Raw genomic sequence first — 24,250 nt, forward strand, 5'->3', positions numbered from 1 at the left:
TTTTTTAATATATTTTGAAAGTGGTTGTAAGTGAAGGAAAGAGAAAATGTAATAATAAAAGGTATAAAAAGTATTATTTAATTGAAATGGAGAGAAAATAAAGTGAGTTTTAGTGTAATTTTTGGTTTGGAGATAGTGGGTGGGATGTAATGCTCTTATATGATTAAAAGCCACCGATCTAGTCTTTTGGATGTTAAAAAATTAATTTGGACGTTAAAAGTCATGACTTTATGTTGAAATGGGACCGGTTGATGTTGATATTCAATCAGTGACACTTAGTGTGCATCTAGCGCACTTCGCCTCCATACGACGCCACTTGTCAAGGAACGAAGCTAGTTTCAAGGAAAGCCAACGACTGGTGACACTCATGAGTGGCAACACTGTGAATGGTGACACTTAAAAGACCTAATGCAAGCTAGGCGACAATGCTAGAGATAGTTGTCTAGCCGGCAATGCCAGCGGTGATAGTATCGAAGACATTGTCTGGCAACGGTATCAAAATCTGATGAGTTACACATGTTAGCTTTTATACAAATCGTGTAACACTTGTCCTTGTCTAGACGACTTAGCACGAAGTAGCTAACAATAGTCAGGTGAGACGTTTCCAGACCCCCTTTTGCTAAAAGTTAGAATAAAAACTATAACATATATACACACATAACGACAATTCAACAATCAAAAGGTTGATGAAACAGAAAGTTGGTACTACAAAAAGGGACGAAGTGGTGATCAAAATAGATGCAAGGGAAGAGGTTTTGGTAAAGGAGAAAGAGAAGGTGGAAGAAGTATTTGACGAGGAAACAGATACATAAGTGAGTTTAGGTGCTATGAATGTGGTGAACTCGGTCACTTTTCATACAAGTGCACCAAGTGGGAGGACAGTAATGAAGAAGCAAACCTCATTTGAGATGATCTAGGATTGTATTGAAGAATGAATTGGTCGGTTTCAGAATTATAGGAGAATATTGAAATTTCATTCTGAAAGGGTAATTGAGATAGTTGAAGAGGTTAAAGTAAAAGTGTAACAAAATTTTATCCGTGTAACTTGTTCTTCATTTATTTTCTTTGTGATTGAATAAGAATATGGGCCAACAAATTATTCTTTGCGTACTTATACAAATATTGTTATTATTGTGGGGTGGATTATTATAATTATTTAGAATATCTTTACGTGAGGATTGTGACAATTCAAATAGTATAAGATTCGTACGACTGCATTTATTATCATTATAATTATTGGATATATAATGTTTTCTAACCAAGAACCATAGTACTTACACATATGCTCTTTAAGGTGCACCGGTTTAAAACCCGAACGAATATGATCAGTATCTGAGTGGACTAGAAATCGGAAGTGAGGTAAAATACAAACCAAGAACCAGACAACTAGCGTTGTTGGTATCGAGTCATCCTAGTTTCTATAGATCAGTTTTAGTTAAACCAAGGATATTTCTAGCCTAATCATACTTGTGATGGAGGTGAGAATTAATGCGTGTAACAAATATGGCTTAACCTAAGTTTGACCCAATTCGAACTCGACCAGACATATTAGAAGGCCATGGTTATAAAAAACCAGGACTAAATATCGACCATTCATCGCGTGATTGGACTGGCTTCAGTACAATCCCAATTTAAGTTGCCAATTTAGTCTATTTAGACCTAATCGATAAAATTTTGCTGGGTCAAAATGGGTTAGACTAAATTGGCCTATCACAAAAACAACATATAACATGAAGCAGTTACTAGGGCCGTCACTTTTACCCGAAACCCTAAACCCAACCCGAAAAAACCCGTACCCGAACCCGAACTAACTCGACTCGAAGAACCCGAACCCGAGAAAAGACTAACCCAAACCCGAACCGAAGTAATTCGGGTTGGTTCTCGGGTTTGATTTATAAGATTTGGGTCAGCCCGAAAAACCCGATAAACTTTTAGTTTTGAAATTAAATATATTTATATGTATAATAGGCTAAGTCTTAGCCACTAAAGTTATCAGATCTGGCTCTCATCGACTGTTGCCATTCTAATTATTATGGACCGGATGCTTATTATTAATTTATGATTTCCGTTTATTACTAATAGCAACCGTAATCGAACAACCAAACATGCCCGATTGAATATGAATATGGTTCAAGCTAGTTAAACTCTTCTTTTGAGTTGTTTTATCAACTTAGGTTATTTTATTATTTGATTAATTGTGTTATAAGCAAAGAAGAATTTGTTGTTTTCATTTTAGCATTGTAGTTTAAAAAAAAAATTGGTTTTGTGTTTTTTTCAATGATACTCGAAACCTGATCAACTCACCCCGTAAAAACCGAACCCGAATTATCCAAACCCGAAAAACCCATGAGAGATTTGGCTTGGGTTTCGGGTCAAGATTTATAACTTTGAAACCCGAAGAACCCGACCCGAAAAACCCGAAACCCGAAAAACGAACACGAAGAACACCCCTAGTTAGCACGCCTACAAAGAATACACACGATAAAAAATAAATAAAAAGGCTATAACTATTTGAAAAAAAAATGTTGAGGTTATAACTTATTAAATAGTAAATAATCATAATTGATATTTAATAAATGGTGTTAAAATTAATAAATATGTTAGAAAAAAAAATATAATCAAAATAAAGTATGCCTATATAAAAATTTAACTTGGGTAAAGATTTAGATTTAAAAATCTAAAATAGGAACAAATTAAATAACATAAGGAATAATTATTAAGAATATGAAATAGCTTACACATAATAATAATAATAATAATAATAATAATAATAATAATAATAATAATAATAATATTAATAAAGGTTCATTGTTGTGGGCTTACACATCCTAGTGTTTTTCTAATAACAAGAATAGTAAATAGTAGATTTTAACCTTAGTCATGCTCATTGTACATACAAGTGTACGTGTTGATGATATGTTTACCCTCAATGGGAAGTATAATAGTTTTAGAGTATGACGTTTTGAAAAGGAAATGAATATTTATGAAAGAGGATGGGTAGATGAGAATCAATTAAATGTGTCCCCTTGACTCTCTTGGTGTGGGTGTGGGGACATATTTGTGTACAATAACACAATGTAAAAGTCCTTAAAAGTCCACCTCAAGGAAAGAAATGTGCAATATTGGTTTGTCTAGCCCTCAAAGCAACAAAGATTTTGATTGCACACAATATTGTGTTTCTCCTTTTAGCAAGTTTCGTATATGCATTTCAATGATATATAAAAAAAGTGAATCCATTGGAAATTGTAATCTTTTATATATATATATTTAGAAATATGATACATGTTTAGTAATCTATACTATATTACGTACAATGCATAACACAATAGCATCTTGAATTTTAGGTAATGTAACTATTAATTATATTCTACAACACTTAACGTATGTGATTAATAGTTTAAAATGACAAATTTGCTTTTAGGCACAATCATTCACAAATTTTTGTGGTTATTTAAAAAATTGCAATTTGCCTTCTCATCTTTATTTATATATTTCTTTTAATTTTATTTTTAAACAAACTTCCTCAACTATTTTTAAACGATCATAAATTTTTCAAACATTAATATTTAAAAGAAAACTTACATAATAAAAACGAGAATTTTATTCTCTTTACTTTAAGTATGACGTCTTAACATGTTTTTTTTAATTTGGAAAATTTACATATTAGGTGATTTCCGGTGTCTGTATTTCTCATCATAGTGCCGGTGTCTGTATTTCTCATCATAGCGTTTGAACACTTGTCTAGTTTTTTTTCTAGCATTTGTTACATTTTATCATTTCATATTTTTTTATAATAAAATACATTACATTAAATGGGATGATATTACTCAAATTCTTTATGATTGGACATTAATGTTCCATGGGAAATCAATAAAACATGATGTACTGTAAGGTAGTTTATTTTATGTGTCGGCATCTACATCCTTTTGAATATTCAACAAAATCGGCTTTCGTCTTAGGGGGAGAGGCAAATCATGTATATAGTACCCCAAATATAAGCACTGCCGCTCACCTTTTCGTTCAAATCGGGTATCTATTAAGGAGACCACTACCCGATAAAATTAGGAGGAGATAGTTGATATGTGTGTGTGTGGAGAGAGAGAGAGAAGTGTTGTCTGTTGTTTAAATGGTTTTAGGGTAGTATGTGAGGTAAATGATAATGCGTCATTAGATTGGTAAAGAAGGGGTTGAGTGACAAGTTCAAGTTAGTTAAAAGTGAATTGAGTGTTGAGGAGGTTTTATGTCTTTGATGGGATGTTCAAGTTGAATATACTTGTTACCAAAAGAGATTTTAATTAAATGTTTTGGCTTCACCTTTGTAATTGTATTGTACTAAAGTCTTGGGTACATTTATAATTGAAATTCTTTTATGAAAGTATCATTGTCGTTAAGAAGAGTTAATCTAGGAGATCATGTTTTTATGCTTTGTGGTTTGTTCCCGGAATCTACGGTTCACCTCATGGTACAATGTCGAGTAGTGAAATGGATATGGTCTATTATTCATAATTGGGTTAACTTGTCGGCTTTGTCGTATTTTGATTCAGTTAAGGATATACTGGAATATCCAAGTAAACATAAGAATAATAAGGTGGAGAGAGAAGTGACTTAAGCAATCTCGTTAGTAACATGTTGGTTGATTTTGACTTTCGAGAGCACGACATGATTAGATTTTAAAAAACAAACCTTTATCAGTCAACAATTTGTTGAAGGATATAAAAACTACTTCCTTCATATGAGTGAAGAATCGGAACCGCATATTGAATTTTGATTGGGAGGCTTGGTACATGTTTGATTTTGTTAACATTTCCTTTATAAATTGTATGACATTTCTTTTCTTTTTTTCGTTCGTTTTGCCCTTTGTGTATTCTGAGCTTTTGCGACTTGCAATCGTCCGAGTTTTTTCTTCTAATTGTATCTACCTCTCATCAGAAATTCAGAATGACATAGATTTTGCAACAATTGATTATAGTTGTAGTAAAACGCCGACATGTATTTCTAAACTAAAGATGGAAATAAGCAATATCATATTGAATTTTCTAGATGGAGACATGTTACGACACTATTAGTACGATATTATTTATCGTTTCAAGCTCTCTCAAATTGACCAACTATTTCATGAAAATTTTATATTTGTTATAAATATATTAATATTATGGTTATCAATACCTAATATAGAATCGCTTTCTCTTTAAGTTTTCCTATCCTATATATACATCCCATTGTACCTCCTTGTAACATACACCATATTAATGAAATCTCCATCTTTCTTCCTACATCTCTTTCTCACATGTTTGGCTATTAGGCTTGTTTCACAACACGTTATCAGCACGAAGCTGTCCACTAAGCTTTGACGATCAAAGTTGCTATAAGAGATTCGTACATCAAGTAGGATCGTTTTCCAATTCATGGTGACAAAATCAACGTTCATGCTTTAATCATATAATCAGGTATTTATTTAATTTATGCTTAAATCATTGAAGTTTAATTTACAGATTGCTTTCTCATTAATGGTTGTCTTTTAAGGTAATCCATAAAAATCCTTTGTTTATTAAAAAAAAACTAGAGTTTAATAAGATTTTAATTATTAATCGCCGGCTTTGTGATTGGTAATACATTATGATATTGGTATTTAATGTTTGCAATATTAGAGAATTAATATTATTAACAGTTTGCAAACTACAAGTATAAATCAAAGTTTAATTTGTTTAAAACGATGCATTCTTTAATTGATTATTTGTTGATTCCTTTTATGTGTATTAAACTTTCTTTGATTATTTTTTATTATATAAATTATGGCTTAAAGTATTATGTAACTTTATTCTGTAGTTAATTATAGTATTGATATTTTAAAAGATGTATCATAATTATGGTATAAATATGATAGCATGGTATTGTGTATCTTTGGTAATGTATATTGTAAAATAATATTGATATTTTTTTGTAATAATTTTTGTTTTTCTAATAAAAGCAAAGAAAAAAGGAAAAATGTGCTACTTGTTCATTCATATATAATATTGATTGAATTATTGTATCTACCTCATTTGATGTGTGATGATCAGTTATGCTATTAATCTGTCTGTTTAATATAACACTTAAAGAATTAGAAAGTATTTGGGGTATGATGATTTATATTTAAAGAATTAGCAAGTATTTGCATATCTTTTGTGTGAATGCTTAAATAATGAACAAAATATTGATTTGAATAATAAGTAACATGAATATCGCTACCTTGTTACTTTTAAGTAAAGTAAAAGAAATTGAAAACTAGTTAAGAAAATAAACTTAACGAAAATAAAAAAAATGTTTATCCACTTATTTTCCTTTCTATTGAATTACGCGTACGTGCATATAAAATTGTCTATATGGCTATTTGTTTGTTTATTTGGTTTGTTATTATGTGAACCAAGTTATTATGTGAGCCAAATAAAGCTGAGTAGCTATATTCCATTAGTTACACATCAGTAAAATATAAATTTTAGATAATGTATAAATTATTTATTTGCGTGTAATAGATGAATCAAAGAACATCTTTTTTCATACTGTTTTAAAACTTGTTTTATATGAAGACATCTTATAAGATCATGCATTATTTATTTTTAAAGAATGAACTATGTGTATGTTATCAATCTTTTATATATATGCAGTATTTAATGGAACAATTAAACCATCATGTTAGTTGTTATATAAACATACGTGAAACTTGAATGCATACTTTAGTTATCTATAGAAATTATCAATTGTATGCCATAATATTTGTGCATGTTATCATATTCATTTGTATTTTAAACTTCATTAAAAGTCTTATCAATTGCAAAAGATTTAAATTTAAATATTTGAAATACTTTTATGTCAAAAGAATACTTGTAGCATTTAAAGAATATCTTGAAATCAAAATTTGCTTTTATGAATACAGAAAACTATTTAGCCATAAGTTATTTAATGCTATTATTAAATCATTATGCAGAATTGATGTAGATATTTGTTTGTATACAATGATGAAAATAAGTTTTATTATAATTAGTTTTATATGGCGAAAAGTTATATCGTTGTTATTGCTATCATTTTTTTATAAAGATAATTCTGAGTAGAACAACTCAACTAAAGTCTGGATGTATTATCACTTTTACAAAAAAGTACAAATATGTTTAGACAAATTTATAAACGGTCATAAGATTCAAGACCGAGACATCATACGTGACTTGGTCATGTAACCACGTTTCACTTTATATAATGTGCAGAGAAGATTAGTTAAAAGAAAAATATGAATGATGTTTGTCACACTCTAAATATGCTACCGAAGTAGCATATTATTATAAAAAAGAAGTGTACAAGGTGTGAATAATTTAATATCCATATTTCTGTGAAAAGTTTGAAGTGATTTTGTATTCATGCCTCAGAATGGAAATGGTTTGGTTTTATATCATTCCCTGAAGTGAATGTGACTATAATTAATCGTTGTGATCATGGATATAATTTAGTAACTGAAATTATGGTCATGTTAATAATGAGATCGACCATCAGAAGTTTAAAAATATTTACGTAAATAATGAGATCGTCCACCAGAAGTGGCAAAGATATTGATCATATATGAGAACAAATTATGACAATAAATAAGTGAAACTACAAGATCACTTGAGAAGATGATACAATGTTCTCTCATAAATATAGTCATGTATTAAAGAAGCATGATACATATACGATCATAAACCTGAAGTTTATGGATCATGTATATTTTGGCATGATCGGTTTGACCACACCGAGTCAATGATGTAAAATTTATTGAAGAACCAAAAGATTATTCATAATAATTATAAATGTAATATTGCTCTCAATGGAGTTATATATTTACCAAATGAAGGAGGGTGTGAACCCCTAAATGTCATGGAATTGAGAAAATGATACACATGTCCTAACATGATACCATTTAGTGTTTTCAAAATCGATGCATCGTCTAAATGGTTATCAATTTCACAACCTAAAATTTGTGTAATTTGTGGCTTAGCTAATGAGATAGCAAGCACAAAATTCTAGATTTTCATATTTATTTTTGGTTATAATAATGAATTCGATTCCCAAGTTATTAATAATCATTGGGATAATTGTTGAACTCCATATATTTTATGTTCACAAATAAATTGCTTTTGTTGTGAGACAATTATTGAACGTCTACAATTGATTTCAAAGCAAGTGATTATAAGAGCAACAATTCATGTTTACATTTGGGTACATGTATGTTACATACAATATTATAACTCACATCAAGCCAATAATTTATATTAATTACTCCCCATTAAAGTTGGTTTTTGGTCAGGAACCAATTATTTATCATCTAATATTTGGTGTGTGTTATATATTGAAATTAATCCACCATAACACACAAAGATGAGACCACAAAGGAAGTTGAGAATTTATGTTGGGTATTAAATATTATCTTTGATTAAATACTTAGAGCCAATTGTGAGATATTTGTTTATGGCTCATCGATTTTCACTTTAGTGAATCAACTTTCCCAGCATTTGGGGGGAGATAGAAAGCAGTAGTTGGAATGAATTATCATTGATCCTCAAACTAAATTATATGAACTAAAATTTCAAAGGATAATTCATGTATAAAGATTAACGAATCATCTACCAGACGATTCACTGACCAAAAGAGAGTGTCTAACTAAGCCACCTATATAAACTGCTAATGCTCCAATTAATAAATGTCCCAAAAGGACAAACACGTATTGATAATAAGTCTAACGCACGCGTGTAGCGTGGTAGACTGATCGGTTCCAAAGGTAAAATTTCCTTGAAAATTGGAGCAAGTAATGAAGATGGTCAAGTCGAGGTGCAGTAAAAGGTCTCTTGAAAGAGATTAGACATGATGGTTCTTGAGGAATCTTAGGTACCTGAAAACAAAGAGCTCTCAATAAATTATATTGTATCATGTCCACAAATATATATGGAATCGAAATAGGTCGAGTTCGCTATATATAATTAGCGCTTGAAATGATGACGATGAGGATCATGATTTTGAATCTGCCTATAAAATGATTGGCCAAATCGAAAGACGCAAACATGGCAGAGTTTAATTCTCTAAATAGCGGAAAGTGTTGGACCAGCACTCCGTACAACTAAAGTTGTACAATGTGTTAGATACAAACGGGTCCTGTATATGAGTTATAAAAAAATCATCAAGTGATATAAGGCAAAATCGATGACATAAGGATTTTGCAACGACCCATGATTAATTATGAGGAGACACATTCTCCAATGGTGGAATCTATGACTTTTCGATAACAAAACAGTCTAGTAATATAAAGAGAGAATTGATATGCGTCTAATAAATATTGTTATTAAGTTGATACTGAAAGTTTACAAGAAAATCTATGAAGGATTTGAATTATCAAATAATGTAAAGTAAGTTCTCGAGAACATAATGATTATTGTTATGTACAGAGTCATATTTGAAAACGTTTGAAAACGTTACGATTATTGAATATGTTGAACATAAATGGAACTCCTGAAAAGTTTCCTAAGGTTGTTGTATACTTGAAAGGTTACTTGATACATATTAATGATGAAATTCTTATGCATCAATAAACATGCACATAGAAGAGAATGCACATGATGAGTATAATATCTCAATAAACAATGAAATTGTACAAAGGATTTTTGATATGTGACATAAAATTATGTGTTAATGAGCAAGTTTATGTAGCAAAAATCCCAAAAAAGTGAATGTGTGTATAATTTGTCAAGTTGGAAGGAAGTTCATGATAGATTAGAAAATGCATAGAATTATGCTTATTACGTATGTTCTAATATAGTCGGATTGAGCATGGTACAATCAATAATTATTTTGATAAGGAGGGAGATAAGTTGGAATGTTATTAGTCATACTTTTATCAAAATTCTACTCTTAAAAGGTCATTATAATCACAGTTTACAATTATTTCATTGTATATATCACCGAGAGAAACTTAAGAGCTTTTAAAGAGATGTTTCTTTTTGAAAGACATTGACGCAATGTGATTATTGTTCGACTTATAGTTCGAGTATATGTTTATAAATCCATCAAAGTGCATCTAGAAAATGGTGAGACATTTTACCATGGGCAAATTTAATCCTTTTAGCATGTTAAAGGATGTCTAACAATGACTCTATATCATTCTCTATCTGAATATGAAATATTATTAGTTCGGAAGTACCATAATTAAATTCATATGTGCATTATGTCGTACTGTTGGTTATATATGATTATTATTTTCTTTATTTATTTTATCGGCATGTGTCCAGCTAGGAGACATCAGAATGGGTTAAATCATATATTTGTGTTTATATTTTACTAACCCATCAAACAAGTTTTGTTAGTCTTAATTATGCAGATAAACACAACAGGATCATAGTGTCTATCAGATGAAGTAATAGAAGTTTTCACCTGAAGTTCATACAACATTACTCAACTTAAGGATTCGAATGTCAAGAGACGAAGACGTAAATGATTGACTAAAAAAGTTTTGGGCAACTTTCACAGAAGATCCATATTTAGTTTTTTTTAACGGATATATAAATCAGGGGGAGACAATACGCGTTGCACTATTTTTCCCTTAGCTATGGTTTTGTCCCACTGGGTTTTCCTAGCAAGGTTTTTAATGAGGCAGCATCTCCAAACGTATTAAGTTGATAACCAAGGGGGAGTGTTATAAATATATTAATATTATGGTTATCAATACCTAATATAGATTAACTTTCTCTTCAAGTTTTCCTATCCTATATATACATCCCATTGTACCTCCTTGTAACATACACCATATTAATGAAATTTCCATCTTTCTTCTTACATCTATTTCTCACATGTTTGGCTATTAGGCTTGTTTCACAACAATTTTATATTATTCACGAGGCTAATCCACCAAATTATTAGGGTAAATGACTTATTTTGAAAATTGTTAAAATTCTTTTCGTAGGCAAAAAAAATTGAGCTTTAAGTAAAAGTTATTTTTTATCAATAAAGTTTTTAAATGGATTTATTGGGTTGTGAAAAAAGATTATATATAAATGGGCTTAAATGAATTGCGTAATTGAGTTTTAACATTAAGAATACGTATTTTTTTATACACACACATATATATATAATTATTTAAAAAATGTTCGAACCTATTGAGGTGATCGGGCCTGGAACCGTTGCCCTCCCCTTCTCAAAGCCGGCACTGGGTGAGGGACGTATGAATTAATACAAGATATTTGCTAAAAGAATGCTCAACATAGAAGTTAGAAGTACACATTTGACTCTTATATAAGGTCATCTTATGACAAAATTAATCAAGATTTACAATTTATAAACACATGTCACATTATTCTTGTATCTTGAAATTAAAAACAAAATGTGAAACAACAATGTAGATGTGCCTCAAAACACTTATGGCTGAATGGCTGATTATATTTCTATAATAAATTTATGTATTTCAAAAAGTTTGATGTGAGATGTGATAATTATTTTATTTTTGTCATTTTCCAAATAACTCTTATAATAATAGCTATTGATGTCTGATAAAGGATTGGAGATGAAATTGATTAATCACAATATCACATATCATGAGTATCATATTTTGGCATTGAATTTATCACTGTTTACCTTATGTTTTCTTGCACAAAGAAGATGGTTGCTATGATGGTGTTGGACAAGTTGTACTAATTACTAAACATTATATTTTGTAAGGAGTTCTAATTTAAAATGTAAAATTTACAAAAAATCATGTATGATGGTTTCCAACTCGATTGAGGAATCATCGAAGATTTCAATAAAGTCCAACTTGTTTATGTGAAGAATCATTGAACGCTTTCAAAATAATTGTATTTGGTAACGAAATGTCGAAATGTTAAACATGTAAAATACGTTTGAACTTTTTTAGTATAACCTCGAATTTCAATTCTATTTTTGTGGCCAACCAAACACGCTTATAAAAAGGATTAATTTTAATTCCTATTATAAAAATTATATAATCCTATTCCTTTACACGTTTACTTTTTTTACTTATTGATTAATTTTTTGATTTTTTTCTATTTCCTCTACAATTATTGAGTCCTTTTTTTACTTTCTACATTCTTACATAATAATTAAATGCTCTGTGGTATTTAAATTTCTAACAAAAAAAAACTATTTCATATTTATTTAAATAATTGCTTATCATAATCATCTTTTATATATATATATATATATATTTCTTTTGCTTATCAAGAAGTTCAATAGCAAAATTAGTTTGGTTCTCAACGACATCACATGCATAATATATATGAGCATAACTCAAGAAATTTAAAAGTTTTCAGTAGAATTCTTCTATAGTAACGTTACATAGTTACAATTAGCCTTTTAACATTTAGCCGTTAAAAAAAGGTATGTTTAAATTATGACAATACCCATTAATTCCTTTTATGGAATCATTATTTTTAATAACTTTTAATTGAGTTCTCTTCATTTAATATGATTATAGTAAATAAACATGTAATATGTAAAAACAAAGCCCTTTTTATCAAATCATTGTTTTTTAAATGATCGATATTGTCATCTTAAAACTTTTAACTGATTTTTCGTCATTGCGTATGATTGTAGTAAGCATGTGATATATAAACACAATGCTAAGACATGCCTTGAGTTTAAAAATGATCTATTGAATCAATAAATTATATGTATAGATATTATCACTTTACAATAACTTAACATACGATACAACTAAAACTTATAATACACAAGCAAAAGAGACGTGACAAGATTCTTTGAAACTAATGCGTGATTCTTTGAAATTCTTACCCAGTTCTTTATAATTTCATATGTAAAGAACAAACCCAATTAGAAATCGACGATTCAGTTTTGAACCGAAATTGAAACCCCAAAAAAACCAAACTGAAAAAACCAAATCGATTTAGAAACCAACAGTTCAGTTTTAAACTTTAGCAAACACAAAATACTGGTTTTGGTTCGGTTTTGTTTTTTATAGAAGCGAAATAATTAAACGACAAAAAAACTGTAATAAGCGAACCAAACCGTAGCCATTGAAACCATAGCTACCACTGACTATTTGTTGGTTTCAACATATGTTAATAGCTAATATGCTTGGTTCATGTATATGATCAATAACTAATATTACTAGTACTTCTTGTTTTGATTTTGAATGTATCCTTTATTAGCTCTTAATATTAGTTTTGATTTTTGAATGCATTATTTGTTAGCTCTTAATATTTTAGGCAATGTTTTCAGACCCGGCCCGGGCGTTGACCCGGACACCTTGCCGGGTCAAAGGTCAGACCGACTGAGAAGGGCGAACCGGTGTTTGACCCGGATGACATAATAAATAATTTAAATATATTTTTATTGTTTCACTGTTTTAATTTAAAATCTACAAATATGTTGTGAATATGTTTATTGGACTACCAGGTCAAAGCCCCGTGTTTAACTTTATTGTCAGTTTTTCGTTTTTCTTTTCTTTATTGGACGTTTCACTTACATATTCATGGGCCTGAGTGATAATGTTAAAAAAGCCCCATATACATATTTAAAAAATTAGTCCTTACTAACTAGTAACCATAACCATTTTGAGCAGCCACATATTCTTTCTACTTTCTAAACATTAGGTCATCTTCTTCTTTATTTCTTCTACCTATGATTTCTGAGATGGTGACAAATCTATAAACCCGTCGTCTAAGTAAGTTGCCTCGTCGGAGAGTTGAAAGACCCTTCTGTGGTTTTTCCTGGACGGGAATGGAGAGCAGCGATGATAAATGAGTAGGGTTAAAAACGGCTAAAAATGCAATTTACCGGTTCACCCGCCGGGTCCGGGCCAACCGCCACCCGTAAAACCCGGCCGGGTTTTTAGAAAACGGGCTAACTACCCTGACCGGCACGGTATAGGTACCGGGTCCCGGTCGGGCCGGGCCGGGTTTCAAAACATTGATTTTAGGTCTAAATGTTATATTTTATTAATCATTGTTTATTTTTTTTAAATTGGGCCCAAATTTAAATATATTGGGTAAATATTTTTTGGCCCCGAAATAAATTGGCCTGATTAACAAAAACGAAAGAACCAAACCCAAAATAGAATCAAACCTAAAAACCAAAAAATCAAAATCAAACTGTTTTGAAAAATTGAAAACCGAAAATTTAGTTTCCGGTTCGATTTTAGCCCAAAACTGTACTGAACCACATTATGTCAGTTGCTAACAAATATTAACATTTATAATTTTTTTATTAAGCCACTTATAGTATTATTATTATTACTATATATAAATAAGAGCTTTGGTGCCACAACTTGACGTGCGGCACTATATTGGTCAATGAATTTAGTTTGTTAGTTTAATTACCATAATAAATATAATGGAAATCGATCAAACGTCAAATTTTTTTTGTTTCAGTTCCGGTAGCATAACAAGCCTTAAAGAAACCGATCGAGTACGCGCAGACTCACGACTTTATTTAAAGCCCATGACCGACAACGCTCGAGTTTTACCAATGCGTAAGTTTACCCCCCCCCCCCCCCAACCCCCCAAAAATAAATAAATAAATAATTAGTCGCTGTTCCACCTCAATGTTAATATTTTTTTTGTATTCCGATACCATAACATAAATAATCAAAACAGACTGAATTCATGTTAAGTTACCGCCTCAATGCTCGGGACAACAACAATTGAGCTTTAACACCGAACGGGTTTGCCAACCAAATAAGCATCGTCTTAAATATTTTGTTTTCTTATATGTTAATTTGATGATTTTTTTTTTTTGTGTTTAACGCTCAAATTTTACCAATGATGTCTATATCATAACGAACACAGCCGATACTGACCGAATTCTTGCCGACTCATCTTCGTAAAGCTTGAGTTTACCAGCGCCCGTGTTTCAATATTGGGGTTTTACCAGCTGCCCGGTACAACGCGACGGGTAAAAAAACTAGTTTAAAATAAAAGCTAAACATATGATGCGAATTAAAATAAGAAAATATAAATGGATTTAGTTTTCTCGTTGGATCTAGCACGATGTGTTGTTCTTGGAGCACAGTGTATATCACAACATAATATACAATCATGAAAGTTGCTCTTCTCTTTTGCTTTGAGTTAATCTACAAATACTTTTAATATTTTTATCCTTCTTTAAATTATGTTTCATGTATATTTGATGTGTTAAATTGTTAGCTATTCATATAGAAACAATATTATTATAAAATAAAATGGTCTAAACACACTATAGTATGAGCATAATACTATGTCATGTCAATCTAAACCCCACTTTTATGAGACGCAAACACGTAGACACCACTACGGCACTACACCAGTTCCATGATTCTATCCCATAAGTCTTAAGCCCACGAACATCCATATCCTCTTGCATTCAGTGAATCACATTAATAATTTTGGATACAAATTGAAAGACTAATAAGAATATTTCGTATTTTCAATAGACCCATTTTCCTTTTACGATTTGTGTTGTGAGACAACACTAGTTATCGCGTCACTACCATGTAGGTAGTGGAGTTTTAACTTAACTAGCGTGTTGTGGGTTAACTTGGTTTAATTAATATTTAAAATAAAAGAAAAAAAATAAAAAGTAAATAAATGTGTGTTTGTTTGGATATGATTGGTGAGTTTGAAGTAGACACCACCCACTAAGAGAGGATGGCACCGTTACTAGTATGACGTTGGAAGGCAAAAATGGGTTGGGTGTCATTACGGTAATTAGGGCGTTGTGGGATAACAAAGAGGAAAACTTGTATTGTGGCCCAGAGACCAGCGTGGCTCCACACCCGTTTTTTCTGTTTAGTAATGTAAACTTATGCACTTTCCGTTAGAAAACTTTTATACATAGTGTAAATTTACCCGTTTTTGTCCGAAAATTTTGAGCCCAAGCACCCCAATTAATGAAACTTTTTACACATATAGAGTCCGACCACCCTATTGTTTTCGTCAAAGCTTCGTCACTGAATAGCGACGCCATTTGATGCTAAGTAGACCTATAGCACCTTTTTTTCTCTCCACAACAAAGAGCCTTAGCTAAAGATTTCAGTTAGACAAATTTGAGATAAACTACAACCCAAATCAGCCTCAGTATAAATAAATGTATAAAAACACCAACCTCTACATAACATCATATGATAAGATCTTCATGGAAGTTTAATTATTCAGGTGTCAACTCATATATGAACATAAAATGAAGAGGTAACACCCTGCCCTCTTAACTTGGTTAGTTTAATATCTTCACCCTTACTGATTTTGATGCTGCAGACCTGACATTCAGAACTTGATACATAAACAGCTATATGAATTCTTTAGTAATATAAAGGTTACAATGAATAACTGATTTACACAAAAATAATTATACACCCCAACAACCATAACAAACACAAAGAATCATAAACACAACATTAAACCAAACAAACAAAACCTTCTTATAAATTTACTACTCCATCAATTTAGTAACCCGCTATATCGAACATCGATACTCAAGCATTCGGTTTCAAAACCTTCGGTGTCTCCCAGGTAAAATCCGGATCATCCCGACCAAAATGACCGTATGCAGCCGTTTTCTGGTACCTATAATTCCCGCCCCGTTTAAGGTCAAGGTTAATAGCTATCATACCCGGCCTAAAATCAAAATTCTCCTTAATCAGCGCAAGGATATCCTTATCCGGGATCGTTCCTGTCTTATACGTGTCAACAAACACGGATAACGGTTCAGCCACACCGATAGCATAAGAAACCTGAACAATGCACCTACGCGGAGCCCAGACGCCACTACACTCTTAGCCGCCTGCCTAACAATATAAGCCCCACTTTTATCAACTTTAGTCGGGTCTTTACCCGAAAACGCACCTCCACCATGAGCACCCCACCTACCATACGTGTCAATAATAATCTTCCTACCCGTCAGACCCGCGTCCCCGTGGGGCCCACCGATCACAAACCGACCCGACGGGTTCAAATGAAAGATCGTGTTTTCATCGAGATATTGAGACGGGATCACGGGTTTAATCACGTGTTCTTTAAGATCGGCCGCTATTCGCTCGTTAGTCACGGTTTCATCGTGTTGGGTCGAAATGAGAACCGTGTGGACCCGTGTGGGGACCATGGCACCTTTATCCTTATAATACTCAACGGTCACTTGGGTTTTCCCGTCGGGTCTGAGCCACGGGCAGGTCTTGTTTTTTCTAACCTCGGTTAGCTTAGCGCCTAGCTTGGTGGCCAGGACATGGGTTAAGGGCATAAGCTCGGGGGTCTCATCGGTTGCATAACTGAACATGTGACCCTGGTCACCTGACCATGAACGCCCTGGGCTATATCGGGACTCTGTTGCTCGATATAGACCAGGACGTTACAGGTGTCGGCATCCATCTGCAGATGTGAACCCGATGTTTCTGCAGGTGTCACGGACTACTTTTTCGTAGTCTACAACTGCTTTGGTGGTGATTTCACCGAACACCATGACCATGTTGGTCTTGGTGCATGTTTCACAGGCGACTTTGCTTTTGCGTCGAGAATGGCGTCTGAAACTTGGTCGCAGAGTTTGTCTGGGTGGCCCTCGTTGACTGATTCGGATGTGAATAGAAAGGTCTCCATCTCTCAACCAAAATGTGGATTTCAATCTTTCTGTAACAATCTGTTTGTCTATGAAAGTGAAAATTATCTTAATTGAAAGGAATATAGCTATAATTCGGATACCCAGAGTTCCAGTATCCGAAAATTTCAGAATAATGAATTTCGATATCCAAATTTGTATATGAAATTTCTGATTCGGATATCTAAACGGATGTCCGAATTTTGAAAAATAAAATATTTGTTATTTGATAATTGTTAACAAAATATTCAAGAAGTTAAAAATACATATATTTAGGATATCCAGACATTATCTGAAATATCCTAAACTACGTGATTTTTCAGAAAATTTATCCGAAATATCTAAAAAGTATCCAAAATATCTGCAATTTCTAATTAATACTTTTTATTTAATATTATAAAAGATATATTTGGATAATTCAGATATCGAAATGCCGGAAACTTTCTAAAATGTCCATTCGGTGACCGAATATAAGCTATACAAAACAAATTCAGCATTTCTACACTATAAAATAATAGAGTACCTTGCGATGATGGGATCTATAGATTTAGTGTAAAATGAACGAGAGAGATATATGGTGAGTGAGTGAGTGAGTGAGTTTGGGTAAAGAAAGAATGAAGTGGGTATTTATAGGTGCGGGTGGGTTGGTGACTCACTGCCGACAGACACAAATTGTACAGCCAACCAACCAACCAACCAACCACTTGATGTGCCAACTAAACCAACCAACTCTCCTCATGGGTTCCCATTTCCATTTCATTTCCAAGAAAAAGTAGTTCCATACCCTATACATGATTAGTTTTGTATGTTAATAATAAGCATGTCACATCAGACGGGTCGGGTGACTGGTCAAAATGAACACAGGTTAAAACTGTGTCGGCTTTGATGAAGGTGGTTTTGCGTTTATCATTAGGCCTGTTTAGACCGGCCAGCTCAGACACGAGTCATCATTTCATAAAAATTACATTAGACCATCCTTTATGGTGGCCTTCGAAGCCCTTCCACAGTGCCACGTCAGCGACACGTAAGCACCGAGGGGCATCGAAGCCCCAACCAATAATGTCCCACTATGGTTTAATGCCTCAAGAGCGCCCATATACATATACACACACATATGTATGTGTGTGAGAGAGGGGGGCCCACCTCCACACCCTTACCGCGCCGGCCGTTCCAACGATGGGCATCAACGGCGCCCCACCACCAAGAGCGCCCCTTGGTGGTGTTCCACGCCCAAGGGCGCCCGCCATCAACCTCCACCGCACCCCATAGCGGGTGGTCTTAGAGGTGATAAAGAAGCCGATCTCGGACCAGTAACGATATACAAACCGACCTGATAACACCCTAAACCGGTTTGGGCCAAACAATTTTTCCAAATCGAACCAACCCATAGACTTGTGTAGCGGTTCAGACTTTGAAAACGTAAACCAGTTTAGGAACCGAACCGCTATGAAAAACTGGTTAACCGGTTTCAAACCGACCCAAACCAATGTGTATAGGTTTGGCTTTTACTCAACTAAGATCAATTTCTAGCCCGGACCGGTTTGGGCCAAATTGGTTTTGACCAGCCTTTGACTAAACCGGTCCGGTTATAACCCAAACTGATAACTGGTTTGGGCCATTAACCTATCTGTACACGTCTAATAAACGTTCATAAATCACTAACATAGTTTAACTATTAAAAGCATTGCTAACCATGAGCTGTGTTTAGCATTTCTCTTTTTCTGTAACATAGTGTTTCAAAAGATTCATCGAAATGGATATACATGTAAATTAGATTATCCAAACAATGTATAAAATAATTTTTATAAAAATTAACTTTTATATAAAAATAGTGAGTTAAAAGATAACATTTATGTTTTTCTGTTTAGTATGAAAATTAAATCAACCATTTTTTATTCAAAAGGCAAATATTACTAACACAGAACTTACAAGGCAATCACCAACACATACAACTTACAACATAATTAAAGAAAATAAATAATTAAACCAATCTTTTCAACTAATAGATGTATGATCCGATCAATTTTTGAACCGAAGGAACCCGAGGAAAACTGATGTCCGTTTTTTTCCACCTTGGCCTCCTTGTTTGAGAAGATGACCCCGTTTCTAGTCTTCCACTTACACCAGCACGCTAATAAAATCAACCAAATATTTTGTATTAAGTTTGAAAGTTTATCGCAACATACTATCATGATAATAGTTTAGACACCGGTTGTCCACAATTAAGCGTGCATGGATATAAGTGTTACTATAATAAGTGACTCTATGAAAGTGTTTCCACTCTGATAACCAAAAACAAATTCTTGAGCTTCTTATTAACAAAATGGACAATATTGATCGGTACATTAACTAGAAAAAACTTAAAAATAATTATAATAATTGTTACTCCCAATTATATATGGAAAATCAAACTTCACCCTAAGAAGACATTTATCAAACATACAAATATGACTTTAAAAAAGTCAAAATCTTTACACCATACTCAGAAAAACCTTACCCCCCCCCCCCCAACCCAACAACAATGAACCCGATCCTGAAAACATAAACCAACGCCACCATACAACATACTAAACAACCTTGTACTGATGGCGTCAAGGAGAAACCGGCTGCTGAGTCAACCCAGCAAGAACTGTGGCCAGTCGTTGCACAGCTGCTGGGTTGCTGCAAATTTGATCAATTAATTCATCCGACGTTAGTGGACCCGCCTGCAAGATAAACCCATAAATTTCATTAATGCCCACAACAATACAATACTAAAGATAAGTTTCTAACGGGTCGAAAATTAAAGTTTTTGTACCTTTTGTTCAAGATAAGCGCATTTGGCTTCAAGTGAACGTACTCTCTACAAACAGAATATTTATTTTTAATCGGGAAAATAAAATATAATATTATATTGAAGTTTTAAAGCGAATAACTAACTACCTTTTGTAACTCTTCATCCGCAACGCAAAGCCGAGACACATAAAGAACTCTAACATCCTTCAATGTGCATATGTTGTTGCATTGAGGGCACTGCTTATTTCAGAGAAACGTATTATGATATAAGTGACGAGCGAGAAAATCATTCACTTTTTTTTAAAAAAAAATTTTTCTGGTAAATTTATAAATGGCAGCGGGCATACCTTTCCAGAACTCGGGCTTTGTTGAAGCCATTTTTTTATACAAGACAGTCCATAAATATGGCCACAAGGAAGACAACTGCAGTCATCACACAGAAACTGACTGTCGGTCAATCAAAACAGTAAAGATAGAATCTTTCATTTCAAAATCAAAAGATACAATCTTTCGGCTCAAGCTCAAAAGATAGAATCCTTCCTATCATTCTATGTCTTAATTCTCAAAAAAAAAAAAGAACTTAAAGAGCATCAAGAATGTTGTGATTGCATAACTTTGATGTTGACCTACATCAGGTGAAACTTCTGCAGAATCTATTTAGACAGGACTACAAATCTAAGAGAACAATTTGATGAAATTTAATCATTCAACGCCAACTTATCATTTTTTAACTGAAAAGATTAATGCCATAAAAGATCTAACTTTGACAGTACCTAATTCTGGAAAGAAACACCATAATTTACAGAAACAGAACCGCAATACGACTAGATAAGTAAACTTAAGACAACTTTTGTGAAATGTAGTTCTTTCAAGCTTAATAGAACCAGTAATCAAAGTAAACACAGCAAATAATGCTGTAATGAAACATATAGATCATATTGATAACAACCAAATTAAACAACAGAGCTTGAATTGAAGAAAAAATGGGCAGAAACAGCAACAAATATTGAGAATAAACCTCAACAAAAGATTTTGTGCGGTTTCTCAGCTTTTTTAAAAGAGAATCATATGAATAATGCACTGGAGTGAAATGCTGGCATCTCCTCCTCACTTATCAGCGGGCGGTCTTGAACAACATCTCGTGAACATCTACGGCTCTACGGTTCCTTTTGACACAGCCTCGAGCGTCTCAAGCACCATGATTAAAATGTTGTTTCTCCAATAAGCAATTCGCTCATTTTCAACATTGACCACCATGGATCAGACTTGATTTCAAAAAGGGCGAGGCGCACAAAGATGACAGAGTGCTGAGCCAAGGCACAAAGTGCAAAAGCGCATTGATTTTCGTACGCGATGCGCACATATTTTTTAAAAACGTATAAAGTATTTATAGACCACATATAATGCACAAAACACATTGATATATTAACCATATAAAACACCAACACATACATATATCATAAAAATACCACCATAAGTAGTATAAAACAAAAACAAAACAAGTTACTGAGTAGTCGAGTACCACATTACTACAACGTGTTTCCAAAAGAGCATTACTCTAGTAGTCAAGTGTTTCCGAAAGTAAATTACTACACTAGAACTACAAATCCTCTTCACTAGAAATTGCACTAATTTTGACGCTATTTTACTAATTTCGTGAAAATAGCGTTAAAAATGGCGGAAGGTTAATCATGCATCATGTGGTGGAGTTGACAGTCGAAAGACAAGGGTGCATGCATTAATCAGCCGGGTCCCGATGGTTGAGTGTTATGTGCCTTATGTCCAACGCTTAATGCAAAACTACTATCGAGCCGGAAGCAACCTCTTTATTCCTACGCGTAGAGGTAAGGTTGTCTACATCTTACCCTCCTCAAACCCTGCCATAGCTTTGCTATCGGCGGGATTTACTGAGTACGATGATGATGATGATGACGATGACGGTGACGATGAGGATGATGATATCTGTGTCATCAATACCGAGTACCTTAAATATCCATCCAATTGTCATTCAAGCCAATATCCTCTTCTTCAATATTATTATCACCGTCCTGTTCTGACCCGTCGTTCTAACTTAATGGCCCAACCTAACCCGTTATTTTATTTTCTTATTTTCAATTTGCCCATCTAGACTCTTACAAAATAACACTTAAACCAAAAGAGCCAAAACACTTATATTTAGAGTCGAAAAAAAAGTCCCCAACACAAGTGTGTAGACAAAAACTGCCAGGTCTAATAACAATACAGTATTAATATCTATAACTAATAAAACCTAAGAAACACTCGTTGATGGAACACTTCATTTTTATTCAAGAGAAACTAAGGGTACAACAAAGAATTAACCAAAAGCTGAGTTGCATTACATGGCATATATAAGTATGTAATCACAGAAAGAACATCAAGAATACATCAAAGGTAGGTGTTCGTGTGTTTAACAAATAATGTTGAGATGCTCAAACATGATAAATGTTTCCTTCTAAACCAATATTATATAGGCATTCAAGCAAATGTCAAAGTTTCAAGAATATATATTAAAGTTAGCAACGCCTACGCTTATTTAGATGTTTCAAAACCATAACATTATCATTCATAAAATCACCTATATCTTTGCAGGAGAGAAGGTATGTAACTAGACATTAAGCCTCTAAATTCAAATACTAACTTCTTACAACATAATTAAACCTATAAGCCTATAATTCCCGGTTAATCAATCACCAAACTTACGAAAACGGTTAAAGAACATAACAATTAACAATACATTAGCAACAACAATAATCCATACCAAATTTGATGCTCTCCGCCACTAGTCCACGCCTCAAAGCAAATCGGGCAAAACGACCCATGAAACTCCCCTCCACACTTGTTCTCCCCATTCCCAAACTTCCCTTCACACAATTCCGAACCACCACTCGTATCCTCCTCCACCACACCATCACCATTACCATCATCATTAACCACCATCCCCCCTAACACAACTCCAACCGACCTCGTCGCCATATTCACCGCCGGAAACAACTCCTCCAATTCCTCATCCTCCTCCTCTTCATCCTCATAATCCTCCTCATCATCCTCATAATCTTCCTCTTCATAATCCTCATCTTCATCTTCATAATCCTCATCATCTTCTATTCGATTCGGCCCATTCAATCCATTCAACCCATTCGGTACCAACCGTACAACCGGAAACAACCCCTCTTCCTCCTCCTCTTCATCTTCATAATCCTCTTCATATTCTTCATCATCTTCATCATCAAACTCATAATTTTCACCATTATATTGAAAAACACCCAAATTTACAGGGACAAAATTACGACTATCCGGAAGTGGGTTTTGATCATCATCGTCATCCGGGTCGGATTCATCATCTGGGTCTTGCTCTAATTCACCGTGTGGTACGAATTGATGAATGAAGCGGTAGCGGTAATCTTCCATGGTTCGTGCGATGAAGAATTCTAAAGCGGAATAGAGGAAGAAGAAGAACAACAGAGGGATGAAATCGATATTGATTACTGCACTGACCATCAATCAAATTTCAATTTCAGGGTTTCAATCTCATTGATTCAATTTCTTTCGGATCATGACGACTCAAACTTCAATACATTCGTTCTTATGTCTTAAACTTTATTATTTTTATTTTTCTTTACATTTTCGGGAATGTAAATAATTTTATTTTAATTTCATTATTACATGTTCTATCATTTTTTATTTTTTTTTATTAACATGTCTTATCATATTTTAAACATTTACACAATGGTCACCCCCAATATTTTCAATGCATTTATTATCTGTATTTTTGTAATTACGTTAAAAACATAATATTTTCTCTCTCATTTTTAATTAAATATTATATCTCTATCATCACAATTTCTCTACTTCACTCACAACCACTTTCAAA

The 24,250-nt window shown here is 33.2% G+C and overlaps 1 protein-coding gene and 1 pseudogene across 1 annotated transcript; both read right to left on the reverse strand.

Moving 5' to 3' along the window:
- Positions 1-16,357: 16,357 nt before the first annotated feature.
- Positions 16,358-17,585, reverse strand: LOC143618865 (S-adenosylmethionine synthase 3-like; annotated as a pseudogene).
- Positions 17,586-19,766: 2,181 nt separating this feature from the next.
- Positions 19,767-23,946, reverse strand: LOC143618866 (uncharacterized). Its single transcript, XM_077090936.1, has 5 exons — positions 23,138-23,946; positions 20,706-20,781; positions 20,506-20,595; positions 20,381-20,425; positions 19,767-20,288 (listed from the first exon to the last, which is right to left on the reverse strand). The coding sequence occupies exons 1-5, from the start codon at positions 23,875-23,877 to the stop codon at positions 20,175-20,177; spliced, it is 1,065 nt and encodes a 354-aa protein (XP_076947051.1). The 5' UTR covers positions 23,878-23,946; the 3' UTR covers positions 19,767-20,174.
- Between the last annotated feature and the right edge of the window lie 304 nt (positions 23,947-24,250).

This window comes from Bidens hawaiensis, unplaced genomic scaffold (genome assembly GCF_021521415.1).
Source record: "Bidens hawaiensis isolate Kalapana, Puna unplaced genomic scaffold, B.hawaiensis_p1.1 tig00002343_1, whole genome shotgun sequence".
In the NCBI taxonomy this organism is placed as follows: domain Eukaryota; kingdom Viridiplantae; phylum Streptophyta; class Magnoliopsida; order Asterales; family Asteraceae; genus Bidens; species Bidens hawaiensis.